The sequence below is a fragment of the Ammospiza nelsoni genome, chromosome 34 (assembly GCF_027579445.1).
Source record: "Ammospiza nelsoni isolate bAmmNel1 chromosome 34, bAmmNel1.pri, whole genome shotgun sequence".
Lineage (NCBI taxonomy): Eukaryota > Metazoa > Chordata > Aves > Passeriformes > Passerellidae > Ammospiza > Ammospiza nelsoni.
This window is the reverse complement of record NC_080666.1, coordinates 1,364,014-1,380,545: the sequence shown is the minus strand read 5'-3', so window position 1 is coordinate 1,380,545 and position 16,532 is coordinate 1,364,014. Positions and strand designations below refer to the sequence as shown.

Below are 16,532 nucleotides of genomic sequence, written 5' to 3'. Positions count from 1 at the left end.
ATGGGGATCTGTAGAAAAGTAACCATGGAATAGTTGGGTTTAGGAGAGGACTTGAAATATCCCAGCACAGCCTGGGGGCACTTTTCCCCCACTGCCTGCCCAGGGCTCTGCTGCCTGGAGCTGTCCCTGCCAGCAGCTGCTTCCCTGTGCCCAGGGCTGGGCCCTGCCAGTGCTGCCAGAGCCCAGCCCAGCCCTGGGGGCTGAGCTCTGCCCTGCAGACCCCTCCCAGCTCTGGCACTGCCTAGGGGCAGCTCTGGCTCTGCAGGCTCTGATGGCAACATCAGAGCAACCCTGAGGAATCTGGAAAAACGACACTGATGCTGCCTTTGATGTCCTGTGCTAATTGCTGTTGCTGCCTGATTTATTCAGATCACAGAGAATTTAATTTTACAACCTTAACTGAGTGATGAATATCTATGTGCAATTTCCAACCCAAACCAGTTGAATAAAAAAAGCAGGATTTTCCCTTTTCTGCAGCCCCTGCTTCACTATGCTCCCGGTAAAATCTACTTGGAAATATTCTACAGTCAAATGCCCTGCTGGGAGCAGTCCTGAACATTGCAGCATCCTCACCACACAAGGAGAACACTTCCAACCCTTACCAGCTGTCTCCTCCCTCCCAGATCTTGTCCCCCAGTGCTGGGAGCAGCTGCCAGGGCTGGCTGAGAGCTGTCCCTGGCAGGCAGCAGAGTCCCTGCCCCAGCACAGTGCCCTGGGCTGCAGGACCCTGCTCTGCAGGACAGCCCTGGGCACCCCTGGCTGCTCTGCACAAGAGACAATCAGAGAATGAACTCACAGGGTCTGTAGGCATTGGGATGTTCCAGCTTTAGGAGATGGCTCCAGGAGCTGCAGCTGCATTGTCCTGCAGCCAGAGGTTCCTGTGCCAAGGGCTGGCAGTGATTCTGCCCCAAGCACTTCTCAGTACCTTCCCAGCCCTGACTGATTGAAGCTCTCTGTGCCTCTGTGCTGGGCCCGGGGTGGCTGCAGGCAGTGCCCCAGTCCTGCTGGGCTGGCAGAAGAGCTGCTCATCAAGAGAAATGTGCTTTTGAAGCTCTTCTTGGTTACCAGTAGCTGCCTCTGTGCCAGGAGCCCAGCCCAGCTCAGCAGCACAGACACAGCACTAGGACATTAATGAGCCTCTGGGGCTTTGTGCTCAGGCCTTGAACATCATTCCCTGAGAGGGAGCTGAAGAAACCTCTCCAGAACTCCAATCAGAATCCAACTCCAGAGTTTCTTGGACTTTTAATGGGTTCCACTGAGGAACACAACTGAGAAAGTGTCCCCAGGCCCCAGGCAGAGCAGAGAACTGGAGGCAGTGATGACAGGTGGGGACAAAGAGAAACCAAGTCTTGGTGCCCTGGAGCACAGCAGCAGGGTCTGTGCCACCAAGGGCTGTGAGGAGACACCTTGTCCTGAGGCCCTGGGGCCTCCTGGCACAGCCCCAGCCAGGCTGGGCACTGTCAGCCCCTTGTTCTGCCCTCAGCATCCCCCCCTAGCCCACATCCCAGTGGCCTCAAGGATCTGCTGGAAGGAGTCCCTGGGGAGCCTTGGTCAGGAATGGCCCTGGGGGCTCCTGAATGCTCCCTGTAGGGACTGCAGGTTTTTGAAAGGTCTTTGGGTTTGGCTTTTGCCTTGGAGTCTCTGAGAGGTTTGTGCAATCATGGCCTCCAATTATCTGCTTTAATTAGTCCCTGGAGAGGCTTTGTCAGTAACAACACTCATTGGGGCTCATTAGTACTTCAGCTTACTTCAGTTATTTTAAGGTACTTGGTGTTTCCCTTTTGATACAGACTCTGTGAGAGGTTTGTGCAATCATGGCCCCAATTCTCTGCTTTAACGAGTCCCTGGAGAGCTTTGCACTGACACACAGTGGGGCTCATTAATGGCTTTAGATACTTAAGGTTTTAAAGGTACTTTATGGATTTAGATATACTTTTAGGTACTTTTAAGGAATTTCCTTCCAAAATTGAGTGTCTGAGAGGTTTTTGTGCCATCCTGACCTGCAGTTCTCTCCTCCAAGGAGTCCATGAGGAGCCTGTGTTGGGTATCTTCCCCCTTTCTGTTTCACAACAAAGACAAAACTGAAAGAATTTTGTAAGACTTTCTAAAAGCATCTAAACAAACATGAGACAATTAACAATACAACAACAACTAGGAAAATTAAATGTCCTGTTTTAGATAGACATCATCCAACCCTTTTGTCCCTTGGATTGGAAGAGTTCATTGACCCAGTCTTTGTTTTCCACTTGAAGCTTCTTGAACTCTTCATTCAGTACTTGAATGCTCTTGGGGATTGACTCCCTGTGGCTGGAGGGGTTCATGCAACACATGCCCTCAGAGTCTACACAGCCATGCCCATGTGCCCAGAATAAAAATTCTATTGCTGTTCTGCACGGTGGCATGTCTGATGGACTCTATGTCTGAGAGCAGGCCACTCAGTGTGAGGGAGTAGCATTGGTTTGCTTACTTGACAGGCACCCAAGATGGTCTGATTGTCCTAAAGCTTTAGCTGCAGCCACCCAAGGTAGTCCACATTGGGGGTACTATGATGTGAGACCTGGATTAAAGCTTGCAAAGCCATCTCTTTGATATCATCCAATACTTCTCTGGGGACACCTGCTGCTTGATCATCTAGTCGGCTTTGCTGTCCTTCTCCAGCTAGATGGCTGATTGTCAATTCCGCTCTTGCCTCATTATTAGCAAAGTCTGCTATTAATTGATTTAGTAAACACTTCCATCCCCCTTCCCACAGGTTGTATTCTGTAGGAGACAACAACGTGGTGCTAATACATTTTAAATCATAGGGAGTTATGATGTGCTGTAAACATGGCCCTCATTAGGCCATTAAAACAAATGAAGTCCTTCCTATGGTCTTTAGCTGCCCTACAAAGATCCTTGATTTCCCTGTAAACCAATGGCTGATACCTGGGATTCTGCCCCTTCTTTCATAACATACAGGGGCAATGAGGGGTTTCGAGACTATTTGCCAGGGTCCTTCCTTAATTGCTTCTTTTCGAATCATTTCCTAGGGGCCTTCTGGGGTTGAGGGGAAAGGTGGCTCTGGGGAATCCAAACTGTCTTCCGGGGAGGAAGAATACCTTGTAGGAGAAACATTCTGATTAGAAATAGTGTGACAGTTGGGCTTAGTATCTTTGACCATGGGGTTATATTATTGCTGAAGGGTGAGGCAAAGGGTACTGCCATTTTGTCAGGTGTTGGGGAGGAAGGGTCTTGATTTACGATGGCAGACTTCCAGGGTAGAGTTCTGGAGGCACTGCTCAGGGTGGAGGTGGAATGATTGACAGTAGGGACATGAGCCACAGTTGTGGGGAAGGAGTCTGGAGGTTCATTCAGGGCAGAAGAGAAGGCTGTAGTAGCAGGAAGTGGAGGAGCCAAGATGGAGGGAGGATGATCCGGCTCCCAAGCCATATTCAGGCTCCTTCCATCTTGAGTCTCCAGGGCATGATGCTCCAAGACTGCGTAGCCATTGCCATCTTGGACCATTGTGGAAGGTCTGAGAAAGGCATGTTTGAGGGGAGGTCCTGAGTTAGGAGTGACCAATGGATTGAGTTTTTGAGACACTGCTTGCTGGTGAAGGATCTCAAGGATGCTATGGAAGATGGGGAGCATGTGAGCTGCAATGGGCTCCCTTTGGATTGAAAGCTTGTACAGTTTAAGTCCCACTGAGTCCTAAAATTCAGTGGTATGGATTTCATCAGCAGAGGCATCTGGAAAATTTTTAATGATCCACCTCATGAATGATTTTAATTTGTTCTTTGAAAATATTTTGTCACGATCTCTTAGAATTAACTTAAAGCATCCATATATGCTTCTTTCTACTTTGGACATCTGGCTGCCCATTTTTCTCCTTCTCCACCTTAGGGGCAACAGCCACCAGAACACACCAAATAAATAATTGGACTTGGGTGCATATTGTAAAAACACAGTGGCAAAATGGGCAGTAAATGTCTTGCAGTTCCCCAAACCCACCTGCAATCCTATACAGGTGAAACCGTTTTTGCCCCTGCCGATCCCGGGCCGAGGTCCCTCGAAGAAACAATGAGTCCGCCAGGCCTGCACAATCCAAAATCCTGGGGAGCACTGGCCTATCCATCAGCTAACCCCAGCTCACGTGACTGACACAAGGAGGCCTGAATGTCATGGTGCCTGTTCGGGTGCCAAAGGTCACAATGAGGGTGGCTGCGACAAACCTCTCTGAGTCCCTGACTTCAGCAGGGCGAAGGTGGCAAAAATGAAAAGGAGTGGGTTCAATGGAGTTTCCCAAAAAGAACTTTAATTACAGGGTGAAAAACAATAAACATGGAGAAGTCGAGCACGGTACGATGGACAGTATCCTAAAACCTGAGACAAAGAGGAAGTCACAACATAGACACTTGGGACTAGAAAACTAGAACAATTGAAGAAACAAGTAACCAATAAACCAATACAGGAGTAGAACTTGGACAACTTAGCATAACAACACTAAAGGCTTATGGGAAAATTCTCAAGCTCACCCTAAGTAAATCAAATGATTCCTAGAACTAGAAACTCACGCCCAATTTTTCTGGGGTAAAATCTGTCTGACTCTGAGTTACAGCTGGGCTAACTCCCACACCGCTGCTTTGCACTGGCCCCTTGGGACCATGCGGCCGAACAGAGCCACAGTGCTATCCTTGGTTACACAAGGCTCTGCAGTGTCACAATGGCCCCTTCATTTCACAAGGCTCTAAAATGTCACATTGGTCTCCATAGGAAGGAAACCACATAGCCCGAATATTTCAGGAGCTGATGAACGGCAGCCATAAGCAGCCAAGGCAAGCCTGACCTGTCTGTCTTGGCAGGTTTGCTTGGAGCAACCCTTGGATATTTGAAATTACAAATGCGGAGTCCTAATTTAGAACATTTGTGCCTGGAAAAGAGGGATGATTTTTCCATTAAAAGTAAAGCACAGAGCCCTTTCCAGTGTTTGGAAAATAGATGACTGCTGCCACTCAGGAGTCAAAGACCAGCCAGACTTGTCTGTCCTGGCAGCTTTTGTCTGGCAGCAATCCTTGCATACACAGAAATTTGGAGGTGGAATCGTAATTTTGGCCATGGATGCCTGGAAAAAATGGACAGTTCTTTTCCATAAAAAGAAAAGCTCAGAGCCCCAATGTTTCAGGGGCAGATGGGAGTGGCCTTCAGCATTCCAAGGTCAGCCAGACCTGTCAGGTGACCCCTGGGAAGCCAAGGCAGCCACACCTATTTCATGTTCCCTTGGTTCCACAGGGCCCTGCAGTGTCACAATGGCTCCTTGCTTCCATGGTGCCCTCAGGTGTCATAATGGCCCCTTGGTTACACAAGTCCTTAAGGATCTTAATGGTACCTATGGTTCCACAAGGCCCCACAGTGCCATAATGGTCTATTGGTTCCGTGAAGTCCCACTGTGTCCAATGGCCCCTTGGTTCCATTGGGGCCCAGTAGTGCAACAATGATTCCCTTGGTTCCACAGCTTCCCATAGTGTCACAGTGGCCCCTTCCTTCCATGAGCCCCTGCAGGGTCACAATGGTCTCCCTGATTCCATGGGGCCTTGCAATGCCACAATGCTCTCCATGGATCCACAGTGCCCTGCAGGATAACAATGGCCCTTTGGCTCCACAAGGCCCTGAAATGCAGCAATAGCCTCTTGTTTCCACAAAGCCCTGCTGCTTCACACTGGGCCCTTGGGACCGTGAGGCCCAACTGGGCCAAATGTTCTTGGTTCGAAGAGAACAGAAAGATGTTCTTGGTTCCACGAGGCCCCAGAGTGTCACAGTGGCCCCTGGGATCCATGGTACCCTGTGGGGTCACAATGTTCCTCTTGGTTCCACAAGTCCCTAAGTGTCACCATGGCCCATTGGTTCCACAATGCTCCGCAGTGTCACAATGGTCTCCATAGGAAGGAAACAAGTGAGCCCCAGTGGTGCAGGGGCAGTCACCAGAGAAGCAGTCACCAGAGGTCAAGTTTAGCCCAGCTTGTGTCATCCTGTTTTTTTAAGATTTTCTAAGCCTTCTGATTTTGACATTCTTGTAGTGAACTTTCTCACACAATTTCTTTAAATAATTCATTTTTTCGCATTCCTTTTATGGAGGAGGAGAGAGTTGAAGTGCTGTTGGTTTGACCAGTATCATTGGAGAGGTGGCACTGTCACCCTCCAATCCGCTGTTACTTTTGGAAAACTATAAATGTTGGAGTCAGAATATAAACTTCACTTTTTTGCTTCACCTTGAGAACAGCAATGTGTGCTTCTGTTCTTTCCTGTCCTCTAGTGACATCAGGGGAGTGCCAAAGTGTACTGCAGCCTAGGCTGGGGCAGAGTCTAGATTGCTGGTGAGGTTTTATTGTCACCCCTCTTTGGTGCTTTGCCTGCTGTTCTTGTGGTGATGGCAACCTCTGTGGGTTTAGAGGAGGATTCCCTCATTTTGGATCTCTGGAGGGGGGGCCCTGCAGTGGAAACAGGTTTCTATTTCCTGGAATGATTTTGACCGATTGCTTCTATGTGTCCGAGAGTGAGGGCTCTTTTTGGACTCTGCAAAGCCGTTCTCCAAGGAGGAGTTGTCTCTTGTGAGGGTACACCTCATGGAGGCCCTCTTTGATGATTGCACCGTAGACGTGGGATCACTGCTGGTGCAGTGGAAAAAGTGTGAGGATCTCTGGCGGGGATCTGGTTCTTGTACCCCTCGGAGTTCCCAGTGGAGCCCTCCTGTCTTGGACATGGACGAGGGGAAGTTTGAGTTTCTGTGCAATGTGGAGCTCTCTCCCCACCCTGGGACGGTGTGCTGAGGGACGGGTCCAACATGGGGGATGGCAATTGTTCCCCAGGGGTGGATTTGGCTGTGCCAGGCTCCCTTGTGCCGCTCTGCAGTGATGCGGCTCCACAGGCTGCACCTCTCTTGGCACCCCTCCACTCCTCCATGTCGGGGACAGGGCCCCACGCCGGTCTCATCCTGTCTCAGGCATCTTTTCATTAAAATCCTTTCATTAGGATTTTTCCTCCTAAGCTGAGACCTTTGAGCAACAAAGTGTAAACAATGTTGATCTGCTGCTGTGCAATGCAACAGGTGGATCCGTGATAAGTCTGCTGTGGATGTTTGGATTTACTGACCACTCACGGCAGAGGTGCTCTTGCTCTCTGTGGCAAGGAGGATTGTGATTGCAAACCATGTGAGGTGTAATTGTAATGATGCTTGTAGGGGGGTCATAGTGGCTCTGCCTGGTTTTCCTACTGTCTCTTAGATGACGGAGGCCTGTGCGGACATCATCCCCTCGGTTGGAAGTTGGCTGCCGTGGCTGCCGCTGTGCAGCCAGTCTGGGCAGCACCGCAGGGCGGGCGGCCACAGCAGGGGAATGAGCAGGCTGGCAAGAAGCAGGGGAAGAAAGCACAGTAGTTCAGATTTCCCATGTTCTTATGTGGTCGGTGTGGTAGGTCGAATCTCATGTCCAATATCTGCAAGGAGACTGTTCATGTTAATGGCCAGGCTTTACTGGGCTCGGGAAACAAGAAGCAGAGTGTGCAGCAGGGACGTGCCCAGACACAAGCTTCTCTCCGGACCTCGGAGACGATGGAGGTCTCCTTTGCCGTCTTGCAGCCAGCACCCGCGGATCAGCAGTTGTGGATGTCTGCACCACAGCAACAGTTGTCTCAGAATCTTGTAAAATACACAAGGTTTCCCTGGATTCCTTTGATCCCTTGGGTGGGGGCATGAGTGCTCTCCTGATGGGGAGATCTGGTGCCACCCTTCAGGGCATCATTGTGCCCCTGGGGCTCATTGTTGCAGATTTCACAGGGCAGATTTGTGCCATGGTCTCCACACCCACCCCTTCCCTTCACGATCCCGAAAGGGACACAACTTGCTCAACTTGTGCCTTTTAAGTCCTTTTTTGGCAGGACAGCTGACCGGTCGCGTGTAGCTGGTGGCTTTTGATCCACTGGGCTGCCTCAAGTTTGCTGGACTGCTGTCCTGACGAAGTACCGTCCCGAGATGCTGTGTACCCTGTCTGTTCCTGGTGCGATGCCATCGGAGATCCACCTCTGCAGGCTTCTTGACAGCGGTGCTGACATCATGGTTCTCTCCCTTTCAGCCTTGTCCCCAGAGTGGCCCCTGGATCCGGTGGGGACGTCTGTTGCGGGCCTGGGAGGGACGGCGCAATGCTACGTGAGCGAGCGGCCAGTGCTGGTCACGAATCCGGAGGGACAGGCGGCCTGGGTTAGGCCTCATGTTACTTCAACTCCTGCCAATCTCTGGCGGAGGGATGTTCTTCTGTCTGGGGGGTGTGCATTGGGACAGATTTTTTATGGGGGCCACTGCAATGAAGGGCGCAGAGTGTCTTACGCCTCCTAGTCGGTGTCTGGTGGACAAATCTGTCTAGAAGAAGCAGCTTATCTCCCTCAAGATAAATTGGTCGCCCTTCAGAATCTGGTGCAGGAGCAGTTGGACCAGGGTGAAGCCGTCAGGGGGGCTTTGTACAAACCACAAACCAGACAGAGCTGCTGTAGAACGTGCCTCAAGCTGCTTTAATTTTCAGCATCAGTCTCATTACATGGTTTATGACAATGGGAAGATACCATCCGCTCACATTTCAGGCAGCAGACCAGGAACTTAATGTTACAACTTACTGTATAAGTTTCTTGACCAATCACACAAAGCAAAAGCACATTGTCAGTAGTTCTACCCAATCACCACAAGCACAGGTAAGTTTGGTTAAAACAATGCTTGCTTATTTCAAATACTATACCTACTTGTAAGCCTTAAAACACAATGCACAGAGCTCCATTATTAAGCTTTAACCTTCCTAATATCTAGGTAGATAAGCTTTCTGTAGCTTAGAGAGTTATTCTATACAAATGTTAATACAAAGGCCATTGTTCTATTTGCCCTTGCTTTTCCACAGTTTAAATAATTTTTCTGCTGACCTATCTCATGGCTGCTGCATAGCTCTGCTCACAGTTCTGCTGTGTCTGAGGCCTGCATCTTGAAGCTTTCCCAAAATCCTCTAATTTTGTGGATTCCCACACAGGGTCATCTGGAGCCTTCTACCAGTCTCTGGAACACTCCTGTCTTCTGCATCAAAAAGAAATCTGGGAAGTGGAGGTTGTTGCAAGACCTCCGAAAGGTTAATGCTGTGATGGAAAGCATAGGGACATTGCAGGTGGGCATGCCATCGCCTACCATGCTTCCCCCAGACCAGACTGGTCGGTCCTCATTGTGGATCTGAAGGACTGTTTCTTTACAATTCCTTTGCATCCCGATGACAGACTGAAGTTTGCCTTCTCAGTGCCAGAGATTAACAAGGCTGAGCCCACACAGAGATATCAATGGAGGATGTTGCCTGAGGCATGCAGAATTCTCCTGCCTTGTCTGGAGTTGGCAAGTAGTTTCCCGATGTATGTCTGTATCATTATATGGACAACATTCTGGTGGGTATGCCCACCCAGGATGAGCTGCTGAGGATTCAGCCTCCGTTGCTTGATGCTTTGCATGCTCATGGACTGCAGGCGGCTCCAGAAAATGTTTAGCAACAACCACCTTGGAAGAACTTGGGGGTCAAAATTCTGGAAGGGATGATCCGTCACCAGGAGGTGCAATTTGTGCATTCTGTGAAGACACTGAATGATGCTCAGAAATTGTTAGGTGTCATCACTTGGTTACGTCTGTACTTGGGGCTAACCGACGTACAGCTGTCTCCTCTGTATGACTTGTTGCAAGGAGACTCTGATCTAAAGTCACCTCGCACACTGACCCCTGAGGTGCCTAAGGTGTTGGAGGTGGTTCAGCAAACTGTTTTGGCTTGCGTAGTTCTTCGCGTTGATCCCTCTGTTAATGTCACTGTGTTCATCAGCACTCCAGATTCACATCCCACGGGCATCACTGGCCAATGGAGTGACAAATGGTTCAATTCCTTGCACATTTTGGAATGGGTTTTTCTGCCCCATCAGCCGCTGAAGACGGCAACTGCATTGTTTGAGCTGATTTCTCACTTGATAATCAAATGCCGGCAACGGTGTTTGCAATTGATGGGTGCAGATCCTGCAAAGATCATTCCCCGTGGTGCAATGGGCGGATTTTTACTGGAGCTTTGCAAACAGTGTGTGCCTGCAGAGTGCTCTGGAAAACTTTTCAGGGCGAGTCATTTATCATCTGCCCAGCCATAGGCTACTGCATATGGCAAAATTCACACAATTCTCTTTGCGGCCAAAAAACCAGCCAGGAACCCGTTCAAGGGTTCAAGGACCCACCGTCTTCACTGACGGTTCAGGGAAAACAGGAAAGGCCATTGTTACCTGGAGGGACGGATCTGAATGGCAGATTCTGGAAGGTCATGAGGATGGGTCAGCCCAATTGGTTGTAACTGAGGGCTGCTGTCATGGCATTTGAGAAATTTTCCCAGGAACCTTTCAAATTGGTCATGGATTCCGCCTATGTGGCCAATACCCCACAGAGTTTGGGTCATTCTGTTTTGAAGGAGGTCAGTAATCCTGCCTTGTTTCATTTACTGAAGACCTTGTGGTGTGCCATTCAGGCCCGGGTTCATCCATTCTATGTTCTGCATGTGAGGAGTCACACCAATTTGCCAGGCTTTATAGTGGAAGGTAACACGAGGGCTGACAAGTTGGCTAACCCAGCGTGGGTAGCGCCTCAGCCTGATACACTCATGCAGGCCAAGGCATCACATGGGTTTTTCCACTAAAACGCACATACCCTGCAGAAGCAGTTTCAGCTGATGCCAACTGGGGCTCGTGACACTGTTGAGTCGTGTGATGACTGCCATGCACTTGCTCTGCCTTTGCTGGCTGGAGTAAATCCCAGCGGCCTTAGGGCCTTGGAGATTTGGCGGACCGATGTCACCCAGGTTGCCAAGTTTGGCCGGCTCAAGTATGTGCATGTCACGGTGGACACATTCTCCTCTGCGATGTGGGCTTCAGCTCGCACTGGGGAGAAGGTCCATGATGTCCTTGCCCACGGGAGGCAGGCCTTTGCCGTTCTGGGCATACCTTCTGCTTTGAAAACCGACAATGGTCCTGCTTATGCATCGCAAAATGTGCAGCAGTTCCTGCAGTTGTGGGGTGTCTTGCACGAGTTTGATATCCCTCATTCTCCGACTGGTCAAGCTATTGTAGAATGCCCTCATGGTACTCTGAAGCGGGTTCTTCAAAAACAAATGCAGGGTGAAACCCCGCACAGTTGGTTGGCAAAAGCTTTGAATACAATCAATCATCTCACTGTGCCGCAGAACTCAAATAATCCTGTCATTTTGAATCACTATCTCTCATTGCAGGCTGTGGACGAGGCACATCAGCCTTGAGTGAAGGTTCAGGTTTGGAATTTAGTCACTAAACAGTGGGAAGGTCCCTATGACCTTATCGCTTCGGGGCGCGGGTATGCTTGTGCATCCACATATACTGGGGTATGCTGGGTACCTTCGAAATGTGTTCGCCCTGACCTGCGACCGCAGAGACAGAATCCAGCTGATGAGCAAGATGGAAACTGTGACCAACCTGAAAGGCATCAAGCAGAGGAATCATTGAGTGATGACTCAGATGCAGATGATGAGAGTGATCACTCTGATGATTCCTCCGCAAGTGGACACCAAACATTGTTCATATTTTCTTTTTCACATTGTTCATTTTCTTTTCTCCTTTACTCTTTTTAAATGGAAAAGAGTGAGATGTCGCCCTGATTTTTCAAGATTTTCTAAGCCTTCTGATGTTGACATTCTTGTAGCTAACTTTCTCACACACTTTCTGTAAATAACTCATTGTTTTGCATTCCTTTATGGAGGAGGAGAAAGTTGATGGACTGTTGGTTTTTCCAGTGTCATTAGAGAGGTGGGACTGTGACCCTCCAATCCACTGTCACTTTTGGAATACTATAAATGTTTGAGTCAGAAAATAAAGTTCCCTTTTTTCTTCACCTTGAGAACAGCTGTGTGTGCTTGTGTTCTTTCATGTCCTGTAGCGACAATTGTTGACTTCCACTTCAGTGAGCCTCGATAAAACTCAAGTCTCACTTCAGTGTTGTGGCTGACCTGAAGGCGTACATCTTCCAGCGACATCTGGCTGGCAGAATCACTGCTGGAGACACTCATAGCGAGCTCAATTAATCTGGTGCCTGTTCGGGTGCCAAGTGTAGCATTGTGGCACCACTGAGGCCCTTGGAGCATCCGGCACTGATAAGCCAAAAGCTCACTGCCACCTTAGAAAGCTGTCAGAATAGGCAGGATGGGTCTTCACATGATCTCCTGTAATCTGGGTTTATTGGTACAGGAACCGGCCACAAAGCCCAAGAAGGTCCAGAGACAAAGATAGGGTGTAGGCTGAGGGCACAGGGCTTTATATGGGATAGTGAGGGTGGAGCTGAGGGTCCGGGTCCAACGGATGTAGGGGAAAACAGTGCAAAAGAGTAGTTAGGGTCAAGTCAGCCAATATGGAAACAGGGGCAGAGGAATGCAGTAAACTAGGGCCAATGGAGGGACTAGACAAATGTGGACAACAGGGCTTGAAATAAGTAATGTGCTAATGGGCCAATGGGTAACATAACTTTACAAAAATTAGCATTTGCCTGCAAAGATCTATGGGAGAAGCAAGCATCTCACCCTAACATGAAAGCTTATTCCTCTTGCTTGGGACCAGCCCTTCCAGGCTGGTAGATTGAGACTCTGATGGTAGGACCCTGGGCCTCCACACACCCTCACAGATGGCCCAGGGCAGACCTGGACTGATCTTGGTGGCACTTGGGTTTGGCAAACACTTGAGGAGGGTGTCTGTTTTCAGTGGGGAATTTAGGAGTATTACATTACTAAAATAAAAGAAGAAAACCCCTCTGAGTGCCACCAGTTCTCCAAGCAAAGCTGTCCCCAAGTCACAGAGGACAGACAGGATGGGGTTGGCGAATGTGGAGCAAGGTGGTGCACACAGGGTCAGATCTTAAGGCACAGGTTCTCTGATCAGTCCACACCTCTTGATGAGAGTCCCTGGGTCAATCAGTCATTGAATGCTGCAATTATCTCTGTTCTAAAGAGAACAACACACCCTTAAAACAGAAATGGGGATTTATTAGAATCTCTTTGAAATATTTCTCAATAAGTATATAAAAAGAAATTCCTAATTAACTGAACAACAGAGGATGGAAATAAAGGCAGAGGCATGGTTTGTCAGGACTTGCTTGGTCCTAATGACCCCTGTGGTGGATTTGGAGCTGAGCCCTGGAACCTCAGGACCTGAGAGGAGATTGCACAAACCTTTCCAGGAGTCAAAGTCAGAAGAAAACCTCAAAGTGTCTCAAAGAACAAATGGGTCCCACTGAGGTCCATCCCAACACAGGCCCCTCATGGGCTGCTTGGAGGAGAGAACTGGAGGCCAGGATAGCACAAAAACCTCACAGAGAAAATGTATGGAAAGGAGAATCCAAAGTACCTTAAAAACCTTGAGTATCTCAAATCGTTAATGTGCCCCACTGAGTGTCAGTACAGAGCTCTCAAGGGATTCATTAAAGCAGATAGCTGGGGCCATGATTGCACAAATTTCTCATAGAGTTTGTATGAAAAGTGAAACACCAAGTACATTAAAATAACTGAAGTACCATAAAGCATTAACAAGCCCACTGAGTGTTGTTACTGAGAAAGCCTCTCCAGGGACTAATTACAGCAGATAATTGGAGACCATGAGTGCACAAACCTCTCAGAGATTCCAAGGCAAAAGCCAAACCCAAAGTCCTTTGAAAAACCTACAGTCCCTGGGAGCATTAAAAAGCCCACCCAGGGCCATTCCCGAGAAAGGCTCCCCAGGGACTCCTTCCAGCAGATCCTTGAGGCCACTGGGATGTGGGCTAGGGGGGGATGCTGAGGGCAGGACAAGGGGCTGACAGTACCCAGCCTGGCTGGGGCTGTGCCAGGAGGCCCCAGGGCCTCAGGACAAGGTGTCTCCTCACAGCCCTTGGTGGCACAGACCCTGATGCTGTTCCCCGTGGCACCAAGACTTGGCTTCTCTTTGTCCCCACCTGTCATCACTGCCTGCAGTTCTCTGCTCTGCCTGGGGCCTGGGGACACTTTCTCAGTCGTGTCCCTCACTGGGACCCATTAAAAGTCCAAGAAACTTTGGAGATGGATTCTGACTTGGAGTTCTGGAGAGGTTTCTTCAGCTCCCTCTCAGGGACTGATGTTCAGGGCCTGAGCACAAAGCCTTAGAGGCTAATTAATGTCCTTGTGCTGTGTCTGTGCTGGTGAGCTGGGCTGGGCTCCTGGCACAGAGGCAGCTCCTGGTAACCAAGAGGAGCTTCAAAAGCACATTTCTCTTGATGAGCAGCTTTTGTCCCTGCTCAGCAGAGCTGGGGCACTGCCTGCTGCCATCCTGGGCACAGCACAGAGGCACAGAGAACTGCAATCAGTCAGGGCTGGGAAGGTGCTGAGAAGTGCCTGGGGCAGAATCACTGCCAGCCCTTGGCACAGGAACCTCTGGCTGCAGGACAATGCCATCCTGGAGCCATCTCCTAAAGCTGGAACATCCCAATGCCTACAGACCCTGTGAGTACATTCTCTGATTGTCTCTTGTGCAGAGCATCCAGGGGTGCCCAGGGCTGTCCTGTGGAGCAGGGTCCTGCAGCCCAGGGCGCTGTGCTGGGCAGGGACTCTGCTGCCTGCCAGGGACAGCTCTCAGCCAGCCCTGGCAGCTGCTCCCAGCACTGGGGGACAAGATCTGGGTGGGAGGAGACAGCTGGTCAGGCTTGGAAGTGTTCTCCTTGTGTGGGGTGGATGCTGCATTGTTCAGGACTGCTTCCAGGATGGCATTTAATGTCAGAACAAATAGATTATACAGGGAGCACAGCAAGGCAGGGGCTGAATGAAAGGGAATTTCCTGCTTTTTGAATATACTGTTCTGGGTTGCCTGGATAGGAAAGTGCACATAGATATTCATCTCTCAGTTCAGGTTGGAAAAAAAAAACCCAAAAAACCCCCAAAATTCTCTCAGATGTTAATAAAACAGGCAGTGACAGAAATCCTTGCATGGCCCCTTAGAGGCAGCATTGGTGTTGCTTTCCCAGTCTCCTCAGGGTTCCTGTGATGTTGCCATCAGAGCCTGCAGAGCCAGAGCTGCCCCTAGGCAGTGCCAGAGCTGGGAGGGGTCTGCAGGGCAGAGCTGAGCCCCCAGGGCTGGGCTGGGCTCTGGCAGCTCTGGCAGGGCCCAGCCCTGGGCACAGGGAGCAGCTGCTGGCAGGGACAACTCCAGGCAGCAGAGCCCTGGGCAGGCAGCAAGGGTGAAAGTGCCCCCAGGCTGTGCTGCGATATTTGAAATTCTCCACAAACATAACTTTTGTGTTAGTACTTTTTACAGAGTCCCATTTCCTGAGGCACACCAAATGTCCAACAGCAGCTCCATCAGGCACTTCCTCCTGCTGGCATTGGCAGACACGCGGCAGCTGCAGCTCCTGCACTTCTGCCTCTTGCTGGGCATCTCCTTGGCTGCCCTCCTGGGCAACGGCCTCATCATCAGCGCCGTAGCCTGCGGCCACCACCTGCACACGCCCATGTTCTTCTTCCTGCTCAACCTGGCCCTCAGCGACCTGGGCTCCATCTGCACCACTGTCCCCAAAGCCATGCACAATTCCCTCTGGGACACCAGGGACATCTCCTACACTGGATGTGCTGCTCAGCTCTTTTTCTTTATGTTCTTCATTGGATCAGAGCTTTCCCTTCTGACCATCATGTGCTACGACCGCTACGTGTCCATCTGCAAACCCCTGCACTACGGGACCCTCCTGGGCAGCAGAGCTTGTGCCCACATGGCAGCAGCTGCCTGGGCCAGTGCCTTTCTCTATTCACTGCTGCACACAGCCAATACATTTTCCTTGCCCCTGTGCCATGGCAATGCCCTGGGCCAGTTCTTCTGTGAAATCCCTCAGATCCTCAAGCTCTCCTGCTCCATATCCTACCTCAGGGAATTTTGGCTCATTCTGTTTTCCATTTCTTTACTATTTGGTTGTTTTGTGTTCATTGTTTTCTCCTATGTGCAGATCTTCAGGGCCGTGCTGAAAATCCCCTCTGAGCAGGGAAGGCACAAAGCCTTTTCCACCTGCCTCCCTCACCTGGCTGTGCTCTCCCTGTTTCTCAGCACTGGGTTTTTTGCCTACCTGAAGCCCCCCTCCCTGTCCTCCCCATCTCTGGATCTGGCCCTGTCAGTTCTGTACTCAGTGGTGCCCCCAGTCCTTAACCCCCTCATCTACAGCCTGAGGAACCAGGAGCTCAAGGCTGCTGTGAGGAGACTGCTGACTGGATGGTTTTGGAAATATTAAAGAGCTGGCCTATTTCTGCCAATCATTTGTAATAAAAGTAAATTTTTATACTTTTTGTTCATTTGGTTATGGGTTTTTTCTTTTATTTACTTTTTTAATCTTCTCCACAAAGAAAGGTCACTTTTTATGCCATTTCCCATTTTGTTTCTCTCTACCATCCCTATGGTCAAAGACTCTGTCAATGAGGGGCTATGCCATTGCTTCCTTTAAACGAACTAAAGGATGT

General features: G+C 49.9%; 1 protein-coding gene across 1 annotated transcript; it reads left to right on the top strand.

The window, feature by feature from the left end:
- Positions 1-15,490: 15,490 nt before the first annotated feature.
- On the top strand, positions 15,491-16,306 carry LOC132085948 (olfactory receptor 14J1-like; the record flags this gene model as incomplete). Its single annotated transcript, XM_059491411.1, has 1 exon — positions 15,491-16,306. A coding segment is annotated over one exon (816 nt), but the record flags the coding sequence as incomplete, so codon positions are not given.
- Between the last annotated feature and the right edge of the window lie 226 nt (positions 16,307-16,532).